General features: G+C 38.3%; 1 protein-coding gene across 6 annotated transcripts in view; it reads right to left on the bottom strand.

The window, feature by feature from the left end:
- The window catches only part of macf1a (microtubule actin crosslinking factor 1a), a 175,117-nt gene that overhangs the window by 116,927 nt on the left and 32,748 nt on the right, over window positions 1-25,442 (bottom strand). The window contains exon 1 of one of the 6 annotated variants that reach the window (XM_089123257.1): window positions 17,593-17,924. The exons of the other annotated variants lie outside the window; for them this stretch is intronic. Within the exon in view, the coding sequence (XP_088979383.1) occupies window positions 17,593-17,647 (55 nt within the window). The 5' untranslated portion in view covers window positions 17,648-17,924. Of the gene's footprint in view, window positions 1-17,592; window positions 17,925-25,442 lie in introns of those variants that run through there. 6 annotated transcript variants of the gene reach the window in all.

Raw genomic sequence — 25,442 nt, 5'->3', positions numbered from 1 at the left:
GGTTTCAAATTGCGTTTGAGACATTTGGTACACTGCAGTTTTGAGGTTAGAATATAAGCCATGGCAATTTGCACATAGTTTGTCAAAGTATAAACACCGCAGAGATGCAGTATATAAACAACATTACTTGATTTTCACCACAGGAGGTATTTAAATTCACACAATATTATAATATTAAACATATATATTATTATTTCAACAAAATTAATTAAAATATAATTAATTATATCAATTTATCTGAATTTTTAACTTGCAACCACACATTTATGGCAATAGGTGGCAATAGGTCCCCTGAATTTCTTTTTAAAGTGCAGTCAACATAATATCTAAAAAGCATTAATGTAAAAGGAAAAGGAGGAGCTCAAAGAGAAAACTACAGTATACCCTTCCATATACAGTGAGTGACACACAGCTAGAGTGAGAGAGAAAGAAATGCCCATTACCATAAAGACAAACAGCACTCCCGGTGTTCCGGCGCCTACGGCACAACCACACTCCAGTTGCCGTCAAAATATGAGCAGCCACAAAGAGCACTGGCAAGAAGATCTCTGGATCAAAAGGGTCCATAACTTGATCCCAAACTTAGAATCACGACTCAAACTTCAACGTAACAGCATCTACAAAGAGTAGATTCTGCAATTCTGGTCCTCTACAATCTGCATTGCTTGGATCCTTCCTTTTCTCGTCTCCTCTCTTCTTTCTATTTCTCTAGTTTCAAACTTTAATCTCTAAAATTTAGAAATTAAGGAAACGTTTTACTTTTCTCTCCACTTTGAAAAAGTAACTGCATTGAAGTTGAGTCTTTCACTCTCTCTCCGACACTGTTACTCTGAATTCCTTTCCTCTGAAACAAGTGGCATGCTTTTAGCTATCACCCCAAGAGCCGTTATAAACCAAACGTGAACAAAGAAACGCAAAAAAACTAAAATGCGCAATAAACTTTCTGTTCTCCTTGTCTGCCCACATGGCAGGCAGCTTATCCTTCCTGTACGAGACATTGGCGCATGTTCATGCGATGTGGATGTGTCTGTTTATGCGTGTGTATCTCTGTTGCTATGAGTAAGCGCTGCTGCTCTCTTCCATATTTACACGAGACCTTCTACGGAGAGCATCCTCTGTGAGCGCTGCGCTTGTCTGAGGGGGAAGAGGCAAATAGTGATGATGGGTGTGTGGTGGCTGTTCCCGTGATCTCATTTGGGATGAGTTACATTCACTGAATGTGTGAATGACATGAGAGCTAGCATGGTGTTACAGAGTCGTTCTGGCATCAGCAGCCTCGTTTGTTCACTGAAATGCTGTGTGTGATATCATAGTCCAGTGATTCAGCATGACTAAGTGCAGAATCAAACTGGAAGAATCTTTGACTGTAAATACGTATTTCAGATGACCTTACATAGAGCACAGATGGTGCTATGACTTCAAATGCATGTCATTTTGGGTGTGCCTAAAGTTGTGTGCAACGGCATGAAACTATCAGCAGAATCGTTGTGGTTTTGCGGTGACAGGTGGGCACATTAGCAACCTGATTCACTGGAACGGGTCATACGATGTCATGTGCCCATGTGGTGAACATCCAATCATCTTTCACCAGTTCGGTCCAATAATGGATAACCATTTGTCGGACATCGTCTTCACATTCTCTGTTGTGTATCATGTATTAAAAAAAAAGTTAAAAGGGAAAAACACAAGAGACAGGGTTTTTACAAAAAGAAAAGGGTATAGCGTGACAAGAGGAGATTAAAAATAAGTTTTTTGTGACACTCGCCCTCAGTCACTTTCTGAGTAACAGCTGCAAATCTGCGGCAGCAGCGTCAAACCACTCGGGCTCTGGTTTACATGCTGCTTACATAACCTACTTTAAAATTAAGACTGAAGAATGGAAACATAAATTTAAAGTTTAAACAAAAACGTCATAAGGTTTTAAAAATAAAGTTTTTCATTAATTGAAGTAAAGCTAAAATAAAAACATGCACTTGATGAACTTACAATTAAAAATGTATATAGAGATGCACATATAATATGTGTATATTAGGGGTGTAACAATATATGGTCACAATATTTCAAAATACAAAAATGCATCAATATTTATTGTGCATAGTTCACCAAAAAATCAAATCAAGTTTTCAGAGTTTTAATGTCAGTAGTAAATTAAACTACTAAGTATAATGTTGAATAATGTATAATAATGCAATGGGGGGATATTTCTGGGTCCTGATAATGGCAAACGTCTTATGATACCAGTAAAAAGTGGCCTAATTTTTAAAAAGTAGTCAGTGACCGAGTGCAAGCATATTCGTCTAAAATAATTCTGTATTTTTCAGCTTCAAAATCATGAATATTTTTATTCTGGTGTCACTATTGTCCTGTTTATTGGGTTTCCAGCACCAAGTCCAAGCTCATTTACACCTACAATGTAGTATCAAATTGATAATTTTAATCAACAGTAAATTTTTTGTTAACCTCCTTTGACCATATGTCTTGGAGTATTGTAATAATATCATATTGTGAGTTCGTTATCGTGATATGTATCGAATCGTGACACGAGGGTCTCTTAACATAACACCTCTAGTATATATATATATATATATATGCTGCAGCTAACTGAATTAAAATAAGATTGTGTTGTAATTAAATTGATAAAACGGTAATAAAAAATAAATTAAGGCTAAATACAAATATATATATAAAAAGACAAAAGATCATAAGAAAATTATTCAGGCTTAAAAAAAAATATATATATATATATAACATACAGTATGTTGAAATTATGCATAACAGTGCAATTCTGTCCTTGTCAGATCTTGTGACTTTCACACACTGAAATATTTCATTACAGGTCTGTGCATTTTCTAGTCATTAGTTGTCAGAACCAGGATCCTCTCAAGCTAACTGTATCTGGAAATCACTAAATACTTATTCACCAAAACACAGTTAATGAATGACACATAAAGCAGCACAAACTTCAATATAGCAACATGATCTCTGTGCAGAAACACCCAAAGGTCAAATGAATGCTAATAAGACGACAGCAGCAAAAGCCCAGCTCATAAGATCACGGGTGGGGTGTTCCTTAAGGTCCGGTTCAAATGCTACTGGAAGACAATGAAGTCTGTTTGCACAGTGCACAAATACAGGGCAAACAGTATGTGACGCATGGCTTTCACAGGTAAGCTAGGGAAAGGGACTGATAACCTGGAGAGACAGAGAGAATAAAACAAGGAGATCTCTAGCAAATTTAAATATGACATTCAACCAGAAAACTGACAAGGTCACCCTGATGTCTAACCCAGACGCACACACTGTAACCCAAAATATAATTTGGTCTCCTTGCACTACAATCACCATTTCTGTCAAGAGTTTCTCCTCCAAATTAAACCCAAGGTCATAGGAAATGTGCTGACCGCAAACAAAAGCCAGGGTGTATGGAGAAGGCGGAAGAAATACAGCTGTGATCAAGCACATTCATGAACAATATGGCTCCCGACCCAGTCACAGCCAGCATTATTTTCCAGTGACAGCACTTGTTTATCAGTATAAGCATTTATAAGTAAATCCGACTTTACCAACTAACTTAAAGGATACTTACATAAAGCAATACAAATAGGATAATATAGCAAAATTTTTATTATGCGCTATAAAAACTGACTTAACCTATTAAGAATAATTTAATGTTCTGAAAGCACATTGTGGAGAGTAAACAATGACAGAAACTTTATTTCTGGTCACCCTTTGAAGACTGTCTGAACACAACAGACATCTAAATACAAATACTTAGCTAATAAATGTCCTCCTAATGCTGGCATTTGACTGTAATACTAAGAAATGATGATAGGGGGCAGTCTGGTAACAGTCAAGCATGTGAAGGCACATGGCCCAACTCTCTCATTATTAATCCAAAGCCTGTACTGCCACTTCTAAAGGCAACGACAGTCACAATTAACAACAAGTAACATCCTTGCTCTCAACTGGTCTCAGATCTGTTACTTTTCACCCGTCCGATAATGACGACAGATCTCAGGAATCTGCCAAACATGGCTCAGGTGAGGCAACACAGAAACTCGCATGAAACTGACACTCATCATGAAACTGCAGAACTATTCATCTGGAATTTAAAGAGATAAGCCTAATTAACACACTTTAAAGTTTCACAAATGGGAACCAAATAAACACATAGGATTTTGAATTCTTTTTATTACAAATAAAGTTCTCGATACTGACTGGCTTGCTGCAGAGTAACAGGTAGAGCATGCATGTCTTGACAAGGTGAATGGATAACACTTAACACGTGTAACCCATCCTTGTTTAAATATGCCTGAAGGTGCCATTAAAAGATTACATCAAACTTGGCTGCAGACTGACTTAAGTCAAGGGTTTATCTAAGGATACTACACACACACAGAAGACAGCACACATGCTTCCACACAAACAAATACAACAGAAAGAGGCAAAGCTTAATGCAGGTTTAATCTCACCGTCTCACACCATCTACAAAAACATTTTGTACAGACAGTCTGAGTATTCGCTAAATATTGCATGCATGAAGCAGCCCTGTGGAACCTTTACAGAGACAATTATTTTGATTGCATGGCATGCTCTATAAAATATAATGTTTTTGAGATTTTATATGAAAGGGAATATTCAATGCATGAGATGAATGCGCAGATCATGAAATGGGTGAAAAAGAAATCCCAGTGTGACCACCAGGTGGACCCAGGTGGACTCATGCCAGGATAGGGCCTCTTAGACAAATGCGAATGGACCACCATAAATAAACCTAGCTAACTATCACCATGTCAGTTTGAGGGGTCACCCTTTCATTAACTGTCAACACAGAGTTCGTCTTTAAAGTTCATCTTCCATGAAGTCGTTGAACCCACAGAGACGAACTGAGTTTGTGTGTCGGTGTGTGTGGACACTGACACCATGGCTGCGTCAGAGGCGATGCCTGAGCTGGACTCAGTTCAATGCAGTTTTAAAAGGTCCTTTTTATTGAGCCACTTTGCCTCAGCAGCCAGGAAGTGAAGCACAGAGTCATTAGGCAAACACAGAGAGATGGTAGAAATGAGGTGGGGAAATAAAGAAAAGATTTACTCTCACACCTCTGTGGCGAAAGAGCGCAAGTCTCTCATCCCTCTCTTTCACCCAGGAGCCAAACCTCCAGAGCTGACGACAGGCTTACTTAATCACAGGTTAATAGTGGGAAAAGAATTGAAGGGGGGAAGTGGGGGAAGGGATATGAAGAGAAAGAAGGTCGTGAGAGAGACACATTTCAAGAAGAGGTCAGGGATTGGAAAGGACAGAGACCGGGGTAAGAAAGAAAGACAGAAAAGATAAAAAGAAGGGGTGGAATGTAGAGAGGATACACAAATACAACACAGAAAGAAAGAACGTTACCAACACCTCCATTTTCTTCCGGCTCCTGTCATCACCATGGTAACCCGTAAATTAGGTATCGGCCCTGCCCTCTGTCACCCACTCGACCCCTCATAAAAGACCACTATTTCCTTGTGCGGTGCCAAAAGAGACATCTACCACAAAGTCCAGTTAATCATCATCTCCAGTGGAGGGAAATTGTAAAAGTAGACAATCACTGACCTTTGCCAAAATGTTTTCAAAAGTAAAGGTGAGATGGTTAGTGTTGTTAAATATGTCTAAAGGTAAAAGTACGGGGCAACATTTGGAGAGATAGTACTGAAATTAGGGATATGAATTAAGCCCCTACATACAGTACACTTTTTGTGTGTACATTCAGCCCGTTCTCATCCTTTAGCGTCATGTGACGCTATATGACAAAACGGTGAAATACTACGCACATGGCACCCTTTATCGTTAATATAACACGCGAACCCAAGGCGTCATAAATCCTTTAGCGTAATATGAGACTACCCTACCCCACACCTAAACCTACCCATCACAGCGCGTTATAGTAATGATAACGGGCGCCATGTGCGTAGTATTTGGCCGTTTTGTCACATATTTGTCATCAGCATAATATGCGCATATTGTAGGGCCATAGCCCAATTTTTCAAACCCTAATTAACTTGTATGATCAGCTCACAGGTCGCTATATATATATATATATATTTTTAAATGGTCCACAAGGTGGCAACACTAACCTGGCCCGCTGTTTTAGTCGAAAAAGAAACAGATGAGACAGAACAAATTACTGGAGACGGCAACAACAATAGCACTGACAAGCACTTGTGTGGGGAGGTAAAAAAAAACAACCCGGTCTCATCCCAAGACGTCATATAACTGACGTTTTGGGACGTCTTTTGACCATACGTCAATATTCGCCTTTTTAGGGCCCCCTTAAACGTCGGTAGATGAGGTTATGGGATCCTAACTCTACCCCAGACCTAAACCTAACCCTAAACCTAACCAGTCACCTAACTGACGTTAAAGGTAAAGCGTCAGTTGTATGACGGCCCGGGATCGCCATCTACGGACGTTTAAGGGGGCCCTAAAAAGGCGGATATTGACGTATGGTCAAAAGATGTCCCAAGACGTCAGTTATATGACTTTTTGGGATGAGACTGTGTTGAAAAAAACACCCAATTTAGTTCAATCCAGTTTAAATGAGTGGGTAAATCATTGAAAGACTGTAGCTGTGTCTGATATCGCTCCCTATCCACTAAATAGTGCACTATATCGGGTGTCGGCCATTTTGTAGTGGTGTCCGAATTCTGAGTGAACGACATTCATTCACTATTTTTACCCACAATCCTTTCTGAATTCGAGTGTACATTCGATGTACACTTGCTAAAGCACTATTTCCCACAATCCAATGCGGAGAGAACTGAGCGCGCATGAAAGTGCGGCGCGAGCAAGTTTAAACCAGAGATTACAGTGGAGGATTTGAAAAAAATATCCGTCAATCGCCGGAAAGCGTATTCATACGGATATAATAGCGGCCGCCGGAGGGCGCTCGCCGACACATCATCTGTGAGCGTGAGAGTTACAATTTCAGTCGATGAAACTACTAAGCTGGCACGGAGGTATATATAATTACAAAATAAAGTCATTATGATTGTTATTGTTGTTAATATTATTTTGTAAAGTAAGTAACGCAAGATAAAAGGAGTTTTATCAGTACGTGTGACGAAGCCTTTTCTGCGACAGCTCCAACTCTCCGGCGCACATCAGAGATATATAGTAACAAAGTAGAATTATAAGTAACGTTACTGTACTTAAGTTCTAAAATGCTGTATCTGTACTCTGCTAGAGTATTGTTTTTTTCTCATACTTCTACTTTTACTTCAGTAGATATTTTCGATGAATTTAATACTTTTACTTCGATATTTTTTTAATGTTCTGCTAGTTACTCGTTACAATTATAAAATTTTTACGAATCATTCGTTGCAAGTTGGCTGTCATGCTGCCTAAATCACATGCCAGTTTTATAGGGTAATGGTGTTGATTGACACACACATTGACAACTAATGCAGTGGTTGTCCTGCAATGACATTTTTTTGGCGGCCGCCAAAGCAAATTTGTATCCCGCCAAAGCGGCTTATTTGATTGCTAGTTCAAACTTTTGACTGCTTTCTTTAATAATTACATGACACAATAGTTGTACTTTTACTTTTGGTACTTAAGTAGTGAATTTTAAAATAAACTACTTGCATTACTTGTACAAAAAAAGTTGAATACTTTAGTACTTCTACTTAAGTGTGGTGCTTAAAGAGCACTTCAACTTCAAGTCACTTTTTTGATAGAGCACTTGTACTTTTACTCAAGTCCAGGTTTCTAGTACTTTATACATCTCTGGTAAACATCAGCGTCCGAATTCACTCTGTGTTCATGTCAACACTTAAGCATTCTTTGGGCTTTACAGATGTCCCAAATCAGATCACAAAAAGCAATATATTTAAAAAAAAAATGTAAATCAAGTCATGCAATTATAGTGTTCATAATTGATTATTGCTGAAACCTCCAAGTAAGCAAGAACTTGTGCCTATTCCCAAACAGAATGCTGTGTTTGAGACGGGTTTCACTGGGATGTGGAATGGTGCAGAGCGGGAAGCATTTAGCATTAAGAGATTCACAGCTCAGCTGTGTGTGTGCTCAGTGCAACCAGTCATGCACTGTACCATGGGAAAGGGCCACCAAGAGCGTCCACTTCAACAAGAAAGGCCTTGTGTCCATCAGCATGCGTGTCAGTACGTGTATGACGTTAGTCATGCTCATGGGGTTCCATTAGGATGGATAATACTATTCAAACTTGGAGGATTTTCCTTCAAAAGAAAAATTGTAAATGGTAAGGAGGTCTAAATGTTGTCAAACAGTACACATCATGCACGTTTTCTTAAAATCGACAATGCATCAAATGACCAGTCGCTTTTCTAATGAGTCTGACCGCAGCTGCTTCATTAAGGAGAGGTAATCCGTTTTTAACAAGCCGCCATGGGCTTGAAGCCCAAGCCTCACTGAGAAGGACTGGACCCTTGAGGGCTTCGGCTTGTTTGAAGTGTACCACATTGCCTAACTATAAAGGACAGGAGAGATTGAGGGCAAAGAGGGGAAAAGACGAAGATTATAGAAGCTAAGAACAAGGGAAGCGGTTATAGCTTGTTTTAATTGTGTGTGTTGTTAGTATCAAAATGAAATCATCCATCAAGATCTTTGCAACAGTTACGATGAAAAACATTTAACTGGGAAGAGGAGTATTGAGCATACTTGGTTAGGGGGTTTCCTGAAACTAAAACCACAGAGGATAACGTAGCAACCATCTACTACACTTTAATGTTGTGCCAGTGAGTTTTGCGCAGACACCACACACATTTTCTTAAATAAAATTCAAGGTTAAATAGGTGTTTAAATTCAACCCTTTGGCGGTTTAGATGAGAAAATGGTGAGAAAAGATAATTAGGTGCGATTTTGGGGCCATAAGAGGGAAACTGAAAAAGAGAAGCATGGGGCCCCAGCATCCATTCATCTGATCAAAAGGCCACAAGTACAGAAGAAACAAACAAATATGCATGAATGTAAAAGCACACACACACACACACATACACAAGTGCATGCAATGCCTTCAGGAGGCCAATGTAAGGTGTCCTCCAGTTTATCCACCTGTTTTCTTTACAAGAAACTGTCAATATTTAACACATCTTCTCTTATGCAGCACGATTTCCTGGTTTAACGTTCACTCTCAGTATATTTTATTCACATTTGCCACTTTCGTTTTCTCTCTTTTTACACACGAGCAAGCAAAATCAATCCATTGGCAAGGCATATCTGCAATGATTTATTGGGATGGTCCCAAGTAATAAAAATTTTCCCATGCTGCTACAAGAAGAGCCCTCCTGAAATCAGAGGGAGTGTGACATCAAATGTTTTTAAAGGGTAACCCCTGGTCAGAGCCTGACTCCACCCACTGACAATATTTGAAAAATGCTGAAAAAGTGGGCAAAGCCCAGTGGAGATAGAGGGGACGAAATAGATGCTAAAACACTCTATCCTGATCGTTTTCAATACTCGCAATTGGCTTTATGCCCAGCTGCACTACTTCCTGAACTTCAGCCAGCTCCTTGTTTCCTGTCTGCCATTATTGGCCAAATTGATTAATTCAGGTGTACCTGACCTCAGTAGTCATGGCAACAATAATCAGACACACCTGAATTAATCAATTTGGCCAATAATGGCAGACAGGAAACAAGGAGCTGGCTGAAGTTCAGGAAGTAGTGCAGCTGGGAATAAAGCCAATTCCAACTCTTGACTCGCTACACTGTTTTTGACGAAACAAGCTGTTTTTTATACTGCCAAAGGGCGTAGCTCGTGCCAAGAGCGTGGTTAGCCGAAACCTCTGTACGTCACGAAGTGCGGAACATCCAATAGGAAAATTCAACTGCAGTAGCCACCGTTCAACCTGAAGAGGGCAGCACTATGACGTTTTTACACCATATATTGTAGAAATAAAACACTTTATACACAAATGTCAAAAAAGTTACTCAAATCAATGACTGGTTTTAATAAAGATCCATTCTTACAGATCATTAACTAAAAAAGTTGGTTTAGGGTTTAGTTACTCTTTAAGGTTGTGATCATAGACTGTAAAAAAAAAGATGGACGACACCCCTTCGCTCTTTTCCATCAGAGAGAACTGAAGCCGCCAGTGTCTCGATATGACGCTGACATCTTGAAACTTGAGCGCACTTGCGTGTTTCGGGACCAGTCATGCGCAGTCGTGAGCAGGAAGTAAAGCCGCGAAATCAAGGCCGCGCCCTCATTCTCGCTGAATCGAACGCAAGCACACGCCCCGCACTTTCATTAAGGTTAGGGGTTTTTCTGAAGCTAAAACCACTCAGGATACCATGGCAACCATCCACAACACCTTTTTGTTGAGCCAGTGAGTTTTACACAGACGCCACTCACATTTTCTTGAAACAATTCAAAGTTAAATATGTATATAAATTGAACGCCAAGATAAAAAGAGCAAGTCAAATTTTCGATTTGAATTTTTTGATGACAAATCAATTGCTAAGAAAATATCATGTCAAAGGCAATAACAAGGCAGTAAGAACTTATCAATCTCCCATGACAGCCTGAGAAAGTTAAAGGAGAACTCCGGCGAACAATGAACCTTTGGTCTAATAAAACATCGGTACAGTCAACCGTTCTCTGAGATTTGTTTTCATGATAATCAAATGTAAAGAGTTTTATCTCTAAAAACTGTTTAGCGTATAATGCTAGTAATGGGGGCATTGACTAAGTAAAAAGAAATCGCTAGTTTATACCACTAACAAGGCTCAAAATAGCCCCACACTAACGCAGTAACATAATGAGGCTCCATACATGCAAAACGAAGCATTGAGAACTTTGTAAGTGTACAGACCGTTTAATAAGAAGATAATTTATGAAGACAGTTCACTTCGCGTATGCAGACTGGAGCCATCTTAAAAAATAGTCTCGATAAGTCAAACCACGAACGTCATGCTGAGTGATATGAAGTTCAACGAACTTCTGAACTGTATGAACGGCGTTCGGGGATCGACTTATCGAGACTATTTTTTAAGATGGCTCCTGCCTGTATACGCGAAGTGAACTGTCTTCATAAAGTATCTTCTTATTAAACGGTCTGTACACTTACAAAGTTCTCAATGCTTCGTTTTGCATGTATGGAGCCTCATTATGTTACTGCGTTAGTGTGGGGCTATTTTGAGCCTTGTTAGTGGTATAAACTAGCGATTTCTTTTTACTTACTCAATGCCCCCATTACTAGCGTTATACGCTAAACAGTTTTTAGAGATAAAACTCTTTACATTCGATTATCATGAAAACAAATCTCAGAGAACGATTGACTAGGTACCGATGTTTTATTAGACCAAAGGTTCATTGTTCGCCGGAGTTCTCCTTTAACTGTAGATCAGCAATAAACATCAACCAGTATCAAATGATAGTTCTTTAAGTGGTTTAGTTTGAGATACAGAGAGCAGATGTCAAGGTGGAGAATCAATATGAGGAACAGAATCATAATACAACTGTGCAAGCAAGAAGGTCAAAGGTATGTTGTGGCTTTATAAAAACGTTTTTATTGACGAAAACTGATATGAAGTTAGCTGCCATAGAAGGTTATTAAATGCATAAGCCACAACAAAATGCAAGATAACATCCATCAGGTGACCTTCTAAAATCATTGTATCTGATTAATTTAAGCAAAACCCAAACCACATGCAACACAATCTCAAACACAACCAAGAACAACTGATCTAGAATTTAGAAAAAAAAATGCATCCATCTAAAAACATCAACGACTGGTATGAAAAGGAAATGACAGGTTTTGAAACCAAAGCAAAGCCCCTGAGCTGAAACGAGGGAGGACTGGCAGAAAGAGATGTTCGCGTGAGGAGTCACTATCACTAATGTCTCGTTTGAGTCAGTAAGGGAGGAACAGGGTTGCAGTATGAAAATGAGAAAGGCTCAGGGGATTGCTGGGAACTCCTACACAAAACACAAACACACCCATATGCATATCGCAGGCCTGAAACAATAGATCTTCCCACCAAAATCTCCACAGCTATAATTACTCTCTAATTGTCCTCTGTGATTATGGAGACAGCAACCAGTCTCATAACTTGGTTGTGGAACCATAAGTGAGCGTGGTTCACCACTATAAGACAAGATATTTTATAACAGGGCTGTGCATGGTAATAAAAAGCACAGCGGTGTCAAAAATTTACCATGGTATGACAACATGACTTTTGCATCTGACACATGTAACATTGTGCTGCTATTCAGAGCAGTTAGGTATGATCCACACAGTATGAGGAGTAAAGAACTGCATTGCCTAAAAAAACTAGTGTAAAAAATGCATTGTCTTGTTAAATTGGTCATTTGATGATGAGGTTTTATTCTGTAATTTATTCACTACAGTTCAAGAGTTTGGGTTGGTAGGTAATATTTTTTAATGTTTTAAAAAGAAGTCTCTTATACTCATCTCTCAAGCTTTTCGATCAATAGTACCATAAAAGTAGAAATGCGATTTAAAATGTTTTCTATTTAGATATTTTGAAGTGTCAATTATTCTTGTGATGACAAAGCAGCCATTTCTCCAGCTTTTAATGTCACATGTCACATGAAATCATTATAATATGCTGATTTATGTCAATAAACATTTCTTATCATCAATGTTACACCTGTGCTGCATAATTTTTATGTGGAAAAACATTTTTTGGATCTTTTGATGAATAGAAAGTTCAACATAACAGCATTTATTTGAAATAGAAATCTTTTGCAACAATGTACTTTTCTTAATGTTGTCTTCTGATCAATTTAATGTGACATTAAATTGACACTTTTGAATGGTAGTGTACTGTAGATAAATGTATGTGTGTATATATAAAAGTGTATGCATTAAAATTTATTAAATTTCAATCTTAAATGAACACTTAATCTATTAAAATCACTTTATTAGCCATCTAATATGACAACCCCAAAACAAACCAAAATTTGGGTTAAAAATGCAATAAAAAAAAATGTACAGTTGAAGTAAAATTTGAAATTACATTTTAACCCAACATTTGGGTTTGTCCATATTACCCAAATTTGGGTTCAAACAACCCAGCATTGTTTAGACTGGCATCCTACAAAAGCCAAAATTTGGTATCGATCCATCTTAATTATACACAGTGTATGAGAAAGTTAATGAAAAACACGCTTTAAAAAGAATCAACTTAAAGAACATGGATACAACAGGGCAACAGAATCAGCACTGAACTGTACAGATAAGCCAAATTTAGGACATGCCCACAGAGGGCATGACAGGACCGTTTAATAACGTTTTTTAGTATGCCATCATTCCACAGGCAGTGTTGTTGCTGTTTTGAAGTTAGTTTCTCATCTGGGTCTGCCACACCCAACTGGCACACAGGAGATATGCAGAGTGCTTATCTCTGTCACTGCCTTGGTCTGCGCGCACTAACATACAAGAGGACTCCTTCGTGACTTACAGTATGAGCATCTCCACTAGGGCAGTAAAAATATACTAATAATACTACTACTAATACTAAATAATAAATCAAAACAATTCATTATGTATATTTGGCACTTTTCATTGTGAACAGAGAACCTTGGCTAGTTACAATTTTAAAATGGTAAAAACTGATTAAAAAAGCCATTAAATGTTACGTAAATTGTCAAACTTCAAACTGGAGCATGCAGATGAATGCTAAGTGAAAGTGGGAGCACACTCTTTTGGATGGAAACAAAATTTGTTGCTATATTTAATCTAGGTTTTATGTTTTACATAACTGACTTGTTATTTGTTATAACAATTGTAACTGCAATGCAGAGTACTTAAATGCATATTTTATATGAATATACCAAACAAATAAATAATCAAAATATATAATCTATATAATATAACTCACACTGACACAAACACAATTACACAAGCAGGCACTTAGAAGCAAACAAACTAGTCTGAACTTCGCTCTACGGACAAACGGACAAATTAATCAGTGAGAGATGACCAGGAAATCATCCCTCAGCCACCAGTGATGTCTCCGTTAAATCAAATTACCAGCTATTTTACAACTCCTAATGTAACTAACATGATCCAGGCCAGGCACCCCGGCACAAAGACAGTGACAATGGCAGGGAGGTCGTGTGAGTAAATTTGGTTGGCCGTGAGGTCTGGTGGCAGATCAGAGGCTTGTTATGGTATGTGATATAAATCAGGGGTAGGAAACCATCATAACTTTTGCGTAAACATACATGCCACTTTCAAGTCAAGTGGCGTGTTATCTATACGCATTTTGAGCTAGCCGCGTGCATGTTCACGCCGTTAAATGTCCGAGCGAAATAAAGCAAAATGTAGATCTACATCTGTGGAGCGATATTTTTTTTTTCCTAGGATGGTAGGGGAACACTCATAAATGCTATTAACCCCAGTGACAGGTAGGTCATATATTTATATATACAGTAATGTAACGTTAAGTCAACGGCGTTGATAAACACGCTGAAAAGCGCTTAAGCGTGTTGATAGCACGCCAAAAATGGAAATATTGTACGAATTGGCGTGTCATACACGCGCAATTTCATGAGATCAGTCTGCATGGGCAAAGGAGTTTGCTTGAGACAGTCAGGAAGCCTGCAATTACAGCCAGCTCTTTGTGTAGATACCACATGCGTGACAGATTTACACGACACAATAGAAATAGTGAATACTGAGGGGGCTGTAGCAGGATGTGATATGAGGTCAATTACCAACGTTACAGGTTGGCTCGTTAGATAGATGGTAATCTAATGCATCAACCAGTGTTTGCTATTTAGAGATGATTTGCATTAGTCAATAAACTGCCCACTGGGCAAGAGTCAGAACAGAGTGCACAGTTTGTTTCCAAATATAGATGTCAGCATCAGGCACAGAAAAACCCTTACCAGTCAAACAGAAACAGGAAATTAATTATGCCCTGAAATTCCATTTCGCAATTTGAATGTTCAGACCAAAGAAAGATGAAAGTGATGCACGGCCATGCAACCAAAAGTTTAAAAAAACTTTAACTTTGAACTCACTCGGATACAAGTACTGACAAATGAGAATTATAAGAGTTACCATTTTGGAAATAACAGTGTCCATGATAAAGAAAAAATATCTAGATATCTAAATAAATTAATAGAAAGTTCCCATTATCTGCATCCTTATTTCAAACTGATCTGACCTTTTCACATCCTCAACATAATCCAATTCTTCATTCTTCAACATCATGTCTGAAGTTTGTGAGCGCCTAAGGCTCACGCTGACATTTATGGGACATTTTTACAAAGCTTTGCACTATGTAATAAATCATATGTTTGCACAGATGGGGAGTTGGTGGTGCAAAGCTGTTATTCTCTGCCAGCTGTCTGACTGTATGTAAGAGGTGGGGTATGTATTTTGATGAATAAATGCTGAATATGGACTCAAGTGTACTGCCTGAATCTCTGTTTGTAGGCCTTGGAAAAGCCTAAAGGGCACAACAGTAAAGACCTAAGTTAGAAATGTGTGCAAGTGTGTTAGAGGATGGACTGTCTGTGGCTCAGACTCTGCAAGCTCACCACCAAGTCAGTGTTGAGGGGGATGAAGGCTAATCAGGGTTAGGTGGATTATAGTTCTGGGGGGAGACGGCACAGCAAGTCAAGCCCCTGTGACCAGGTTTCAAGAGACAACCACTACCAGATGCACATACCTGCTGTTCTAAACTACCGGTACACTTACACCCTAACTCATTCATCTACCATCTGTCTTCAAACACTTTCCAGGTGCTCAAACCTGTAACATCATCCAGCGAAAACAACAAACCACATCTATACCTTAATTCTACTACACTCTAAAAAAAATAAAGATTCTTTATAGGCAGAACCTTTAACATCCATTGCAAAAAAGGTTCCTTATAGTCAAAAAGTGTATGAACACACACAGAATATCATTCAAAAGACAGATAACACGTCACTATCTTTGATGGCCTTACATGACTTTAACTGGGCTGTATAGTCTCCTTGAAGCTTAACCTGATAAAACTTATTTTGGCCATTTAAGTTATACCGGTAATAACCTTTCTCAACATTATTTTGGGATTGGCCTGGGCCAGGCAAGCCTTAGACAATAGTGTTACTGTCTAGGTGTTACTAGGGTCCAAAATAGCCTCACTACCCATCCGTGTTGCTCCATATGGTCAAGACATTTGCATCAATCCACTAAAAGCCTGTGAAAATGTCAGCCCCATGATCTGAGATTGAATTACAAAATAAATAAATACCGCACCATCTTTAATTAACAATATATAAAAAAAAAATAAGGTCACACTTTGGTGACATCAGCAAAAAAACAAACAAAAAAAAACTAGAAGAATATGTTCAAGATGGCGGATGTAATTTGAAGGCTTAAACAGATAAGACAAACATACAAACAATAACAAGACATCCAAAAAGACAACAATCCAAGATTTTCCAAAGTTAGATTAACATAAATAAACAAGAGACTAAACTAAAATATAAGAAAAGTAGAAGAAAAAAAAATTAAAAAACAAATTAAAATAAAGGGGCTAAATTGAACTGCTTGTAAATATAATAGCTATGAGAAGTTACAAACCAAGTCAGTATTGGAGAAAAAAAAAAGAAACATAAAGCTTCACTGTTCAATTATTTTCAATTATTTAGCAAATACAATTGTGTCAGTGCATTTCTTATTGTCTATACATTTAAGAGACTCAATATATAACATAAAATCAGCCAAAAAAAACCTTTAGACAAGGCTTAGAATTATTCAATTTACTTTTATGAATGTGAAATTTGCCTAATAAAATCATAAGATTAATCATAAAATTTACAGACGTAGTTTTTGACTCAAAATATATAATAACATCTGTGGGTGTTAATACACAATTAAACAGGTTCTGATATCTGTGCAAACCAATACGAAGTCATATGGCTGTCAAGTGATCACAGCAACTACTAAAAAGTCTGAAGATGAACTACTCCCTTTAAACAAATTAGGACCATTCAGCACAGCTGCCGGGGAATACACACACACGTGCATAAACTCAGCCACTAAGCCATTATTGTGGGCAGGATTATCTGACGGACGACACCAACCACTGACATGAGCAAAGCGTCAATTACCACACCATCCTCAAATGTAATGGCTCCATTAAACAGTTAATCACTAATAACTAGTGACTGACTTAAAGCTACCATAGCAACGTATTTGAATATTTTGGAGTGCCTAAGGGAAGGTGAACAGGTGAGTTTACTACAGTATGAACTCAATATCCTTGATTCACATATTGGTGCATTTACCTCAAACCGACTGCGACCAACTAGTCTAGGAGCAAAAATCTCCCTTTATCAAAGGACTAGTGTCCACTCTTAGTATCCACATGCAGATACTATAGAGTTAACAAGCTAATGTACAACAGCCGACCTCTTCATTTGAATCTTGCCTGCAGTTTACCATCAATTTAGCTCTTATCAAGCTCATGGGGTCAGTCACAAAAACATGGCATTTCTGCTTTACAAACAACTGCAACACATGCACAGGGCTGAGAGTGGGGCTGTGGAATATTTTATATAAGGCAAACGACCAAGCAACAAAACATAATGAATGAAACCAACCTCTCTTTTCCTCGAGTTCCTGAAGATACTGTCGGTATGATGCCGCGGCGCTCATTTCGCCACGGCAATAAAGGAGAAAACAAAACTGAAGAAACTAAAAAGAGAGGGACTCTATGGGTAGAAATGGAAGGTTAGAAACTGAAAGGAACTTCCAAGTTTGTTTAAAAGGCAAAGGAGCGAGAGAGACCACGGTGAAAAGCTTAAGGCTACATAGAATCCAGTCACCAATCCATAGCCAGTAGAGAAATCCAGTCGCTCAATTCCTGTTCCTTTCTCTTGAATGTTTAATAAATCGCTGTAGTTTTCACTCAAGTCCCAGCGTGTGTGTGTGCGTACCAGCCGGCTGTCTGGTAGCTCTGAGAGAGTGCCGTGTTTTAGAGCCGGATAGAGGAACTGTACTTTGACCACAAGACAGGTGATGTCACTGCCAGAGCTCGAGCATGTGTTGCACTCCCTGTGTGACTCAGGCTCCGTGTGTATAAATCGCAAAGGACATTTTTGCATCAATATACTGGGATGTGTGTTGTTCAGCTTGAACAAACAAATCCTATCGCTATCTCATGGTAGTCATTATGTTCTCTGGCTCTATCAATATATGAGAGAGTATATCTAGGACCCACATAGTAATTTAATTCAAGAATACATTTAGAGCTGAAACATACTTTGAAATGTTTTCCTTTCATTCTTCTTCCACCAAACTGGGGATCTAACAATGGATTGCAGTCTCTCTCTTTAGTTACTTTTTATCTTGGAGGAAGGTAAATAAGGTAGTGAAAGGTCTAACAGCCCTTATTTTCACCTTCTGTCTAGAGTTCAATAGTTTAAAATATATTTATCTCACTCCAAAACAACAACACTACAAAAAAAAAAAAAAAAAACATGTGGCTTGCTTTATAATCTGTGAACTTTCGACGAAAACATAAGGGATTTTCCAGACAAAACAAATTGTAAAAAGTAAAAAAAATTCACAGCCAAAATATCTTAACATTCTCATGTGGTTTTAAAAAGCACTCTTACACAAGCACAAACAGGAGTCACTAATGCCCGTGAGAATGAAAATCGCATGTATTTAAATGAATGACAGCAATTATTTACAAGTGATTAGCTAAAAGGACTGAGAAAAACATTATTTATCATATCAAAGAGAGCATGGATGCAATTAAACAGCACATGGATGAGTGAAATAGAGAGATGGGAAAATATAAATAAAGATAAAGTGGAATTACATTTACACTGTATTGAATTAGAGTTTTTCATAGGGTTTGTCATGGCACATGGGATGTGTCTGTTGTGAAAATGCAAGTTATAGATCTTATTGTGAATGATCTATTTAAAGTTTTCATTATTTATTTATTTATTTTTTTGGAGAAAACAACAGTCGGCTTAAAAGGTACAATATATTTAGGTGTAGTTTTTTTGTTTAGTTGATTATTTACAATATCCCTAATGTTTCCAACTATTTGTAAATCATGAGAAAATTGCAATTTTAACCAAGGAAACGGGATGTGTGAGCAGGGGTGCGGAGTCGGCAGTCAATGGCGTAATATCCGCGTTACCCTCGGTTTCCGCGTTTTACTGCCATAGTAACCATGGCTACAGACGTGGACAACTGGGTTATGCTTAGCCAAAGTCCTTTTAGGCAAGTCATGCCACTCAGCCGCCATCTTGGCAACGCCTCCAGGCAGCTATTTCGGACTTAACAAGACCAGGCTCTATCTAAATGAATGGGCACCGGGCATAAAAACTGCATGTATAGAAACAGCAGTAAAATATAATAAAAATCGCTGAAAAAGTTTGATGACTTTGCCCCAAAATAAGGTTTAAAATGCTGTTTTCCCACAGGTTATACTTTTACTGCGCATGCACAAGGGTTCTCTCGCTCTCTGTTGCGCGCGCTGCACGGATACCAGCAAATACCAGAATAAACTAAAAACAGACATGCATTTTATGATATGTGTGTCTGTTTGAATTATTAAATACAGCATTTTTCCCCAAAATGGTAGCCTAGCTTTGGAGCTGAAGCTGTGCCGATGTCTCAACTAATAATGATATAAGCTTTGCATTCAAATGCAGGTTGACAATACTAGTAACACTTCAGTGAAAAAGTGAACACAAAAATAAATAAATACATAATAAGTTAAAATAAAAGTAGCACATTTAGATAAACAAAAAAAAAAAAACAATCAACCATAAAAATATCTCTACATCAAGGCCTAAAGTTGCTATGTTTTGTTTACTGACATATGTGTCAGATTTGTCCAATTTTATTTTTGTCTAATGGGTGAGTTAAGTGGATCTAATGGATTGGTCAAACATAATTATAAACAACAGCAACACAAACCAATCACTAATTCAGTGAAATTGCTTTCCCCACAAAACCATTTAGGGCATAACCGTGAGTACACGTGTTGTGTGGGATCAGAGATCTGTCTTACCTGATTTAAAGACACAGCATTAACAGGCACAGCATCAACATGAAAGAAAGACAGAAAAAACGAAAGATGTCAGAGCAGTGAATTGAAAGAATATTACTACATTAAATTACAAATGACAACAAAAGCATACAGTGAAGAGTGCTAAAGGTTGTACAGGGACACACACACACATTTGGACTCTTGCAAAAGCCAACTAACAACCTCTCATCTGTCTGGAAAAAAAGCCACAGCCTCCACAAAAGATGGAAGTATTGTTTGTTAAACTGTGTTTTGCAAAGATGTTGTCTGGATGCTGACCAACCTAAAATTAAAAATTCAGATGGAGAAAATCTTTCAAACCATTATAGCAAGCCTGTCTGCATCACTGAACCCATCAGAAATTTCTGCTTGGTACATAGAGAGGTCAGTATGTCAAGGGTGTCAGACCTCATGGGAAAGGGTAATGGTTTGATACACTTTAATATCCTTTAATATTCTCTGCTACAGCTGGAATGACATTCCCACACTGCACTAGTGATAATGTGGAGGAACACTTCCTTCCCCCATCAAAAGATGCAGCTCTGCACACTAGTGGTGTACAGATATATTGGGTCTCATTCATGAAACATTCGTAAATTTACGAGTAAACATGTGAGTGATTTGCACGTAAAGAGACCTTCCCGAAAACTCTTCTCCTGATTCACAAATACTTCGTAAACGTCAGAGGTGATCAGACTTCAGAGTGAAATGTGTGTGTGTGTTAATGAATTCCAATGAGTCGTAAATGGGACGCGAGTGCACGTTCATTCTCAATTACCAACAACCAACTGGGGCGGCAGTGGCGCAGTGGTTCATGTGGGTTGTCTACAAACCGAAGGGTTGGTGGTTCAATCCTCGGTTCCACCTGACCAAGTGTCGAGGTGTCCATGAGCAAGACACCTAACCCCAGCTGCTCCCGACGAGCTGGCTGGCGCCTTGCATGGCTGACACCGCCGTCGGTGTATGAATGTGTGTGTGAATGGGTGAATGTGAGGCAATATGTAAAGCGCTTTGGTGGCCATTAGGTCTATGAAAGCGCTATATAAATGCAGTCCATTTACCATAAGTCCCGCCCATTAAATCTGACTGACAACAATATGTGGGCATCATATTATGACATGAATGCGAATGAAAAAGAAAAAATTCTCAGATGCAGAAATTGAAGTTTTATTATCAGAAGTTCATTCAAAACGCCACGTTTTATTTTCAAGCGTACATAGTGGCGTTTTTTTTTTTACAGGAAACGCCTATAAAAAAGGAAGCTACAGATGCAGTTAAAGAAGTTTCATCTGTTAATCAGACAGTCCCAGAAGTGAAAAGAAAATGGTTCGACATTAAGTTTGAAAGCAAAAAACTAATTAGTTCACTTTGGAAAAATCTTATTTAAACTGGAGGAGCTCCACCATCGCAGATGATATTACTGGCTCCCATAATACAAGTTAAAAGAAAAAAAAACGTATGTAATTACTAAACATAATATTTTTTCAAAATGCTGTGTGAATATGTACCCGATTAAGGTGAATTAAAATGCAGCCTTATTAATGACCAAAACGTTCGGATGTTAAGCGCACCATTTACGCATGGCTGGGAGGCAGGTGTAGATTTCTTGCGTACGAACTAACATTTTTGGAAAACACAAACATTTTAATGAATCCAAAACCACGCCACTTACACTCGATTTACACAAAAAATAGTTCTGCTCGTGTTTCATGAATGAGACCCATTGTCTTTATCAACTGTAGGTTAAACCTGATGTTTGCTAGGATACTTGTCAAGATGGCCATGTTGACATAATTTTTGTGTGAATTCGTCCTTTCAAATGCAAGACTTTAAAGAGAACTCAATATTTCCCCACTGAGAAACACGATTTCTCTTTCTTGTGCTTAAATGTTTCAATTGGCATGGCTTAAATGAGTTGAGTTTAAACACATATAACAATGTGTGCTGCTGTTCAGGTCTCACCTGCGCTCACACCTGGGAGATGATGATGACTGGTCATATTAGAGCATACGGCACTTGCATCAAACAAAGTTTAGGGGAAACCAGAATGTGTGTATCCATCAATAGAAACATACAGTACATTATCCTAACTCTGTCTATCTGTTTTACCCACAGTTATTTTCAACAAACCATTTACAGATGTGCATGTGTTGTCAGATTTGCCATAAACCGTGGTGCAAGTGCGTGCCGAAATCTGGGTGGAGAACGGTTTGATTTTTTTTTTAGCGAGAACCATTAAACCCCTACTGCTGACACACACGTTTCACTGCAATTCATACAAAGGTATATTTGATGCGTCAACATTTGTACAAACAGGTTAACACACGTTCAAGACCATCACTGAGATGGATCATGGGCAGTCTGACAGTATGGTGCCAGATTCAAATGATAAAGTGATTGTGACCTTAAAGACACACACACACCCAGAGCAATAGGCTTGGTTTTAATTCTACGCACAAATGTCCAACATGAAAACACAATCGTCCTCAACATACACACCTTAGCTAGAACATCCCTTTCAGAGACACACGAGACACATGGACAGTGAGTGTGAAATATACATTAAATATGTATACACATACTCAAGATGTGCTCAAAGACAAAGAAGTGTTGATTAAAGAAACCTGATGTCTGCTCCAAATTATCTCATGCAAGAGGACAAAAATGAACAAAGTAGAAGATGGAAGCATAAATAATTGAAAATAGACAGCCAAGGATAAAACCTCATTGGCGAAGAGGCATCATGAGATGATGAATTTATTGACAGGCAAAGCAGAGGTCTCTTATGGCCAGTAAGAGAAGAGAGGGGGATGGGGTGAAAGCTGGAGAAAAAACTGAGAGATGCAGCCACACCTAAATGTAGGTCATGCACCGTGTAGTGATGAAGCCGATAGGATCTGACTGATTAAGACAGATGGTGAAAAACGGGAATGAGAGAGAATAGAGAAAATAATCTGATGATATAGAATATGGGAATCTAGACTGATAGATTTTCAGCGTAAAAATGAGTGATGCTGACCTACAAATATTCACTTCCATGATGCAAGGCGGTTTTCTGTGACTGCCTGGGTGTTGCTATAAGGTTGCTAAGGTATTCTAGGTGGAGACCAAGCTTATCAAGCTTTACTTAAAAACTTGGCATGATAAAAACCCTTCTAGACATGACAGAATGAGCACTTTTTTAAGCGGGCTACCTGCTGTCAGGGTGGGCGTCTGTTCAGAGGCATTTTGCGAAATCTCTTGAGTCTTTTCTCAAATCCCACCCAGAGCAGATTGCTGTGGATTAGGGGCCCTGCATGATAGTATGCATTCTTGCTGTCTTCAACCCAGATGAACTGATAATTCATAAACAAACGTAAATATCACGCTCACCGGGCTGGAGGGAATGTAGCATGCAAACCACAAAATCCAGTGAGGAATGAGTCCATTTAGAAGTACATTTTGAAGTACAGTAAGCATTTCTGCAGGTCAGATCATGCTGATTCAGAAGTGGCAGGTTTGCTTGGCTGCTCACATGGGAATTGAAACCCCTTGTTGTTCACTAACTACCCAAATCAGGATTTATTTTGCTTACCTGTCCTGCACTGATGCAAGCAGCCTCAGCCCAGTCTATAACAGGGTGCATATGAAAACACAAACACACACACACACACACACAGACAGCAGTATGGTCTTATGCTCTAGTTAAAAAGGCCAATGAGTTAAAGAAGTGGAAAAAAAAAACATACTAAATGTACACATACCATCTATCCTATAGATTATATGGAGCATCCCAAATGATGCCGAAACATCCAAGATGGCATCCCTTACAAAAAAGAAGTGCACTAGTGTACTTCAAATCTTAAAGCTACACTGTGTAACTCTTTTAGTTTAATCTTAGCTAAAAACACTTAGTTCTTTCAAATATATGTGCTCATTAATGTATATTTACTTCGTTCAAGTAATAAAGTATTCTCATGAGTGTATAATATGCCATTGAAAATACATACGGGTAAGGGGTTCTAATGTGGGTCGCCATGTTGACCCTCCATCTTGAAAGTACATTAGCCAAAGAGGGACATACCCGTTAATTGAAGCTTCGCCTTTCGCGTTTACGTTTCAGTTAACACTCATGGACGAGGTCGAACTGGAAGCCATGTTAATCTTGGATTACATTGGCCACCGTAGGAGTTAAAACGAAATCGGAATTGAGAGGAACAGAAACTAATATTCACTGGATGGTCATATACCTTTTCACCGCTACAGTAGATGGGGGTAAAAAAAAAAAAAAAAAAAAAAAAAAAAAATCACACAGTGTAGCTTTAAGTATATTTTACCATTCTGGTACCCGAAGATATCCGGCTACTTTAAAATGCTCCCGTGAGTGCTTGTGTAAGAACTCTATTTACAAAAGATTTCTATTTACAACATGTTTTTGCAGATTTTTAGCCAAATCCCAGACATCCGTTGAGCGCATGAACACAATGGCCAATCAGATGTGTTTAAGTGTGTTCAGAATCCACTCGCCGGCGAGTTCTGCATGTTAGTGAATCCTTTCATCGTAACCAACATTTAACATAACCAAAAATAATTTGCATTTATTGTCAGTACTGGCTTGCAGTTCACACGAGTAGGGTACTTTGTACAATGCGCGTGGATGACAGTGTTTGTTTGCCACCACTAAATATCACTATTGACCCAGGAAAAACCTGATAAAGATGTATCAAAAAAAAAAAAGTTCAGCTAACATCATTTTATAAATTTTAACTAAATTTTTATTTAACTGCAATTTTTAAATGAAGTGCCTTGATTTGTGAGGTTCTCTATTAGGACATCTTTATAATGTATTAATATGCACCAGAAATGGCATTCTGGCTTACTTGTCCTTGACCATCAACATAGAAGATAGTTTTGTTCTTTAGTAGGAATGAAAATTGGTATCCAGCCTAGTACTGTAAATACAAACAAAACAAATGCAAATGAAAACCTGCAACATGCAAACAAACAATTCAAATACAGACAAATTAATAAACTTCTACAGAATATCATTAATGAATGATCAAATGTAGAGATTGTAAACAACTAGGGATGTGAATTTCTGCCAAAAATGGCATTCGAAAATCGAGGAGCAAAAGTCGATTATCGTTCGAAAATCGGAGAAAAAAAAACAAAACGCACTCACACAATAACAGAAAGGGAGGCTAATTCCATCTTTAGCGATTTATTAATTGAACAAGTGACATGTTTTCGTCATTTTTTTAACACAGAAGAATAATTGGAAGAAGAAAAAACTAAAAGCACAAAAAACGATTTTGCATCGACAAACCAGATGCTCGCTCGATCAAAAAATAATATCATGTAATAATGTTTTTATGCGAACCTGCCTTGTAACCGGCAACAGCCGACTTTTTAAACAAA

Source organism: Pimephales promelas, chromosome 18, assembly GCF_988280905.1.
Source record: "Pimephales promelas chromosome 18, fPimPro1.hap1.1, whole genome shotgun sequence".
Taxonomy (NCBI): domain Eukaryota; kingdom Metazoa; phylum Chordata; class Actinopteri; order Cypriniformes; family Leuciscidae; genus Pimephales; species Pimephales promelas.
This window is presented reverse-complemented; position numbering and strand designations above follow the sequence as displayed.